Here is a 6,245-nt window from a genome sequence, read left to right as displayed (position 1 = left end):
TCTGCACATTCCAGCACATAAAATAAAATATTTTTTTTTGTTTACACTCACTCTTTCAAATAGATGCAAGTAAAACACAGCAGAAAATAAATAAAGTCAAAGACTCAGCGGTCCTGTTGCTCTATTTTCACCTGTAAAGCAGGACTGCGGTAGGCGGAGGTTTACCCTGTGCAGCGGTCAGTGGAAGGATACGGCAGTGTCTCTGTGAGTTTCGTTGCGCTCTCGGTGCTTGCTTGGAAGTTTAGGGGTTTTTTTCGCTGTAAAAAGAAGTTTTCTTCCCACGCACGATGGACGCTAATGTTTTTGTCACTTTTTATGGAATCAAACTCAAAGTAAGGTCAGTACTTCCACGCTGCACGCTCATACTCTCTCCCACAATCGATATGTGATCCATTGTTGATCTGCACACAGCTGTTGTCACTAACGGCGCACTCGCTTTACGTCACTGTCGTGAGATATTCTCGCAAAAAATCACGGTTTTAGTAACGCAGCGTTCCTACGGAAAAAAAATCTAATTACCGTTTTTGCAATAGTAATCCCTTACTTTACTCGTTACTCGAACGTTACAAGTAACGCGTTACTGCCCATCTCTGCAATGGAATAAAGTTGGATGATCATTTTGGTGGAAATGACCGCGGCCTAAGTTATCAACAAGCTTAGTCTGGAACCATCCCCCTTGTTTTTAAACTCACCTGTCCATATAAATGATTTGAGGAAACTCCAGTTTCTTATGTATCTTCTCAGGGCGCCCAAGCTGGGTGTTGAATTCAAATCTCGAAAGTTCAAATGTCAAGACTGGTGGTAGCTTTTTGAACCATCTCTGAAAACATGAATAAATAAAGAGTTTCTTAGCAGATCATTAAATTTCACAAACTCTAGCCGAGCGTGCTGCACAAAGAGAGATTCAATTTTAAGTTTATCAAATTCTTCACCTCACGTCCAGATGTGACATGATGCTCTGAATGAACCGACTCAATCTCCTTCTCTACCATTGCACCTTCTAAGCATTCATCAAGATTGTTGAAGCCATTGACTTGCAGGGGGTACTGGCCAAACTGCTCAATATTATATACCATCTTACCTGAGAAAAAAATCACATAGATACCAGAGGATGACTGAAAATCATAGACAACACCAATAAAAAGACCAAACTCATACCCTCGTGTCTTCTTTCTGTCACAAAGGTACCATAGAAGAGCTGGACCATGGGGTTATGTTGTTTATCTTCTGCATTTCTAAAAGTAAAACATGGCATTATTTTAAATTAATTTAGCAAGCAGTAGTGCACTAAAGATGACAATGACAAAACACGCTGGGTGCCATCAGCTTAAAACGTACTTTCCACTGGCAGCCAGCTGAAATGCATCCTCGAGCCAGTCAAGCAGTTTGTGGGAAAACTCACTGACATCCTAAAAGGGACACATTTCAAAAAGGGCAATTTACTTGTCTGAGTCATTTATTTAATTGTCTTTCTGTTATGTGCTTTTTCTGTACTCTGTCTCTGATGTATAAAGACCTAATGAAGGGCTGTCTAAGAACTAAAGGGACTGCTGAACATTAGTATGTGCTGAATCTACATAAACATATAAACAACAAATGGGAAGGTTAAATATTATTACATTTACATGACAATCTTCACTGAAAGTTAGATAAAGAAAAAGTCTTTTAGCTCTTAATTAAAATCTTAATAAAAGATCAGCTTGTTTCAGTATCATCTCATGGTCTTCCCCAGTGAATGGAGCTTGTCTAAGTGTATGACCACCTGTTGCATGACCACTGGGAAGTCTTAAACCAAGACTAAATGATGACCAGGTGTGCATAGCACTACCTCTGGCATGCTGAACACTTGAACTCAGTCAGCCACATTAGCTAAATCTTCAGCTGATTCCCTTCTGTGAATTTTACTGGGGAATAAAAGAGTCTCAAATTGGCATCCTATTTAAACAGTTTCAGCCTGCTTATAATCTCACCGTCCGCTTCATTAGGTACACCTTGCCAGTGCTGGAATGAACCTTATAGTGCCCTCATAACTGCCTTAATTATTATGGCATAGATTCAACAAGGTGCTGGAAATGACATGAAGTTGCTGCACATTTGTAGACTGCACAACCGTGACGAGCATCTCCTGTTTAGTCACATCACAAAGGTGCTCTATTGGATTGATATCTGGTGAATGTGGAGCCCAAATGAGTACAGTGAACTCATTGTCATGTCACAAAACGAGTCTGAGATGATCTGAGCTTTGTGGCATGGTGCGTTATTCTGCTGGAAATAGCTATCAGATGATGGGTACACTGTGGTCTAAAGGGATCGGCATGGTTGGCAACATGTGATAGGCTGAGGCATTTAAACAATGCTCAGTTGGTACTATGTGCCCAAATGTGCCAAGAAATGTGCCACCACACCATTACAACACCACCACTGACCTGAACCATTGAGTCGAGGCAGGGTGGATCTGTGCTTTCATGTTGTTTACACCAAATTTTGACCCCATTATCCAAATGTTGCAGCAGAAATCAAGAGTCAGCTGACCAGGCAACATCTTCTATTGTCCAATTTTGGTGAGTGCATAAAAACTGTGGCCTCAGTTTCCTGTTCTTAGCTGACAGAGGTCACACCTGGTGTTAGCATATTGTGCATTCAGAGATGCTCTTCTGCATATATTGGTTGTAACTCGGTATGACGTTATTTGAGTTTTGCCTTCCTATCAGCTTGAAACAGTCCTCCTGAATTCACCCAGAGATCAGCCCCTTCCTTTAATGCCTGCTCTTTTCACTTAAGCAGTCTTGTTGCTGCTCTCCCTGTAGACTTTGCAAATCTGCAGGTAGAAGGACTGGAAGGTCCCAGCCTAAAATTCATAATTATTACAGATGAAGTAACAAACCTCTTTTAACTAAAGTGGCCCTGACAGAACTGGGCTAAGAGCAGGTCAGGGCAAACACGGACTGCATGTAAATTTAATGGATTCAGTGCAAAACCCAGATAATGATGCCTGCCGTCTGCTGATCCTATTACAATGGACACTAAAAAAAAAAAGTTTGTGGGCAGACTTGCTCTGGAAAATTATGGCTGGTTTCTGTCATGGTGGTTTAGAGGAGTTAAAACATTATAAATCCTTCAAAGACACAAATAAAATATTCAGCTGGAAAATAGAAAAAATAAAGAAAATGAGTCTGAGAAGGACAGCAGCTGAAAAATAGAGAGACTGCTGACCATTAAAGCCTACATGTCCCTGTAGTTAATGAGAAACAATGAGGCAGTGGCTACAAATTTCAGAGAAACCAGAAGTCTGAAGTGCCCTGCAGAAAAGGTGCTGACAGATGTGCTCTGGTTAGTGTATCTGAGAGAGGAACACCTCAGCTTTATCAGCAAGTCAGAGAGTATTAAAAGCAGGTGCGGAGTTAGGTTGTTCCTTAAAAAGACAAATACTGTACATATCTTGTACCTGTTGGGCCTCATTGGTCCTGAAGGCGTCACGCAATAACTCCACTGCAGCAGAAGGATCCACAAACCTGCGGGTAGAGCCCACCATGAGGGCAAACAGGCAGCGCAGCTCCTGCATGAAGGCTATGTTCCTCTTGTCCTGTTAACGTAAACTCATCAACTTCATCACCCTTATATCACAGCGGCAAAGTAAGAAGAGTTATGTGTTATCCTGTTCTGTATATACTCGTGACAGTAGCTTACTTACTGAATGGCTTTTACACTTCTCCAGTATTTTCTCAGACAGATGGTAGTTGAGAACCAGTCTCCTGAACACAGGCAGGTGGAAGAGTGACTGTAACAAGACAGCATAACAAGGCACATAAATCCAGCCATCCACTGAAGGTTGGATATGGGAGATTACCAGATGGCAGATCATCGCTACAGCAGAACATTTATTGTAACTTGGTTGAGGAGAAAATGTGGACATATATATAGAAAAATAGTTGCTTGGGAATGGCTTGAGGAATACATGAGGCACAGGCAACGACCAAGCATCCAAACTTCCAAAGCATCAACTGCGAAAACCACAAAGAGCAACCAAAGTCCTGTATCCATGCCACAACGGGTCAGAGATATTTTGGTGGTTAAATAATTGGTGGAAGGTTTTGATGTTGTGGCTGATCTGCATATGAATACTGTGGTGTAGTTTCACCTGGATTCAAAAATGTAGGCTAAATTAGGCCAACATCCTCTGTTTTTTTGTTATTCTTTTTTCTTCACATACAGTGTTGCGAAAGAGTACCTGCTCCCTTCCTAATCTCTTATTTGTGGACATTTTTCACACTTACATGTTTCAGATCATGAAAAAAACTAGACAAAGATAACCTGAGCAAACACAAAATAAAGTTTTACATGATGAGTATATTTATTAAGGGGAAGAAAGCTATCCAACCCTATGTGAAAAAGTAACTGCCCCCTACAGCTAATAACTGCTTGTGCCACCCTTGGCAACAAGAACTGTAATCAAGTGTTTGTGATAACTGGCAATGAGTCTTTCATATCACTGTGGAGGAATTTTGGCCCACTCTTCTCTCCAGAATTGCTTTAATTCAGCTACATTGGAGGGTTTTTGAGGATGAACAGCCTGTTTAACCCTTTAAAGCCTGAACCCTGAAATTATTGCCAAAAAATAATAATAAAAGACACATAAATTGGCTACATTCCGTATTTTATGGGTGCAATTTATTACTTAAAAATGTATTGAGCTATTTATTTAGGTTTTTTCGGGGGGAAAAACGTTACATTGATGATGTAAAACAGGGGTGGGGGAAACTCCAGGCCACAAAGGCCGCTGTCCTGCAGGTTTTAGATATTACCCTGGGTCAACACACCTGAATCAAATCACTAGTTTATTACCATCTGAAACATGTAAGTGTGACAAATATGCAAAAGACTAAGAAGTCAGCAAGTCGGAAAATAAGGTTTTATAACGGTATATGTCAATAGCTTAATATTTTTACAGCCAGGAACAAACCCCATATCAATTTGTCATAAGATACCTGTGTTTCTCAGGATAAACTAAATGCATTAATACTAATCTTATGTGTCATGTGCAGGGCTGATGGGAGCTTATAAGCACTTCTGAGTATCAAGATATGCATTTACATTTCAGAGGGAAATTCAATTACGGTTTATCTCAGTTTTACTGCAATTTAGTCCACAAAGGATAATTGAAGAAATATGAGCTGACAACTGAGTCACGTGGTCACTCAGCCTCAATCTGATAGCATAAAAATTTTCTAGGGGAGACGACGAGTCAAGCTCTGTTGAATCTACAACAGCTCAGTTGTAAAACAAGGAAGTGACTCTGGTACAATAAACAGAGAAAAAAAGGTATGATCTGAGTGCCATTTGTATTCTAACAATACGGCCTTATTTCCCCCATTTCAATTTCCAGATAAAAGCCCGTCATATGCGGGTGGGACTTCTTAACGGATATGGAAGCATATCTGAGTTTAACAGAGAGAAACAGTCACAGTCTCTTCTGTTTACTTTATACTCAGGCTGCCACCGCTCACTCCGTCCTCGCTCGCTATTTAATTATCAATATAGCTGGTGTATCTCAGTTAGGGTTCTGGTTTCTGCCGAGCTACCTGATAGGCCTGGAAAAGTTAAGTTAGCTGGAATGGACTTATAATAGAATTAAGAGCTCAGATTAATACTGTATGCTCAAGCTCACCGGGAAGATGTTTAACTTTATTAGCTTGATAGAGGGTTGATGAAAAGGTGAGATAGAAGGGAGATTCTTGTGTAGCTGAACAGGTTCTGCTTTCGCTTTAAAAAGATGTCTGTACTGTACATTTTAACCCAGTGTGGTCAAATTTTACCATGGAAAAACTAGGTGACAGATGTTGCTGAAAGCAAAACAGACATGTGATGATTGACACTGGATCAAGAGAAGTTAGAAATCTTTGAAAGGAAACTCCAAGTCTATAAATGTTTGTTGAACTAAGTGCAAGAGCTATTTAGGTCTTGGGAGCAACAGAGGCGAGACTGTTAGAACAGGTGGAGATCGGTGATGAGTTTCATGCAACAGAATACATGCTAGGTGTCGCTATGTTTTCTGAATATGAATTTGAATACTTTTGTGGTCAAGTGTCATATGGGTCTAATATCGACATGTGTTATATATACACTACATTAAAAATACAACATTAATTTATGTTAGTGGGTATCAGGGTTATTACAGTCAACTAAAATTAAACTTAAAACTGTTTACTGCTTAAGCTATTACAGCTTGGCTGATGAGGCTTTGATGG

General features: G+C 40.1%; 1 protein-coding gene across 2 annotated transcripts in view; it reads right to left on the bottom strand.

Annotated features, from left to right (window-relative positions):
* Window positions 1-6,245, bottom strand: part of usp28 (ubiquitin specific peptidase 28) — a 28,302-nt gene that overhangs the window by 14,369 nt on the left and 7,688 nt on the right. For both annotated transcript variants that reach the window (XM_005916099.3, XM_005916098.3), the window contains exons 6-11: window positions 3,692-3,778; window positions 3,446-3,583; window positions 1,339-1,409; window positions 1,159-1,235; window positions 933-1,081; window positions 693-820 (exon numbers count right to left, since the gene is read on the bottom strand). In XM_005916099.3, coding sequence (XP_005916161.1) covers window positions 693-820; window positions 933-1,081; window positions 1,159-1,235; window positions 1,339-1,409; window positions 3,446-3,583; window positions 3,692-3,778 — 650 coding nt within the window. The remainder of the gene's footprint in view (window positions 1-692; window positions 821-932; window positions 1,082-1,158; window positions 1,236-1,338; window positions 1,410-3,445; window positions 3,584-3,691; window positions 3,779-6,245) is intronic.

This window comes from Haplochromis burtoni, unplaced genomic scaffold (assembly GCF_018398535.1).
Source record: "Haplochromis burtoni strain Fernald_Lab_line unplaced genomic scaffold, NCSU_Asbu1 Contig_17, whole genome shotgun sequence".
NCBI lineage: Eukaryota > Metazoa > Chordata > Actinopteri > Cichliformes > Cichlidae > Haplochromis > Haplochromis burtoni.
The sequence above is the reverse complement of the archived record's forward strand: the minus strand, read 5'-3'. Positions and strand labels throughout refer to the sequence as shown.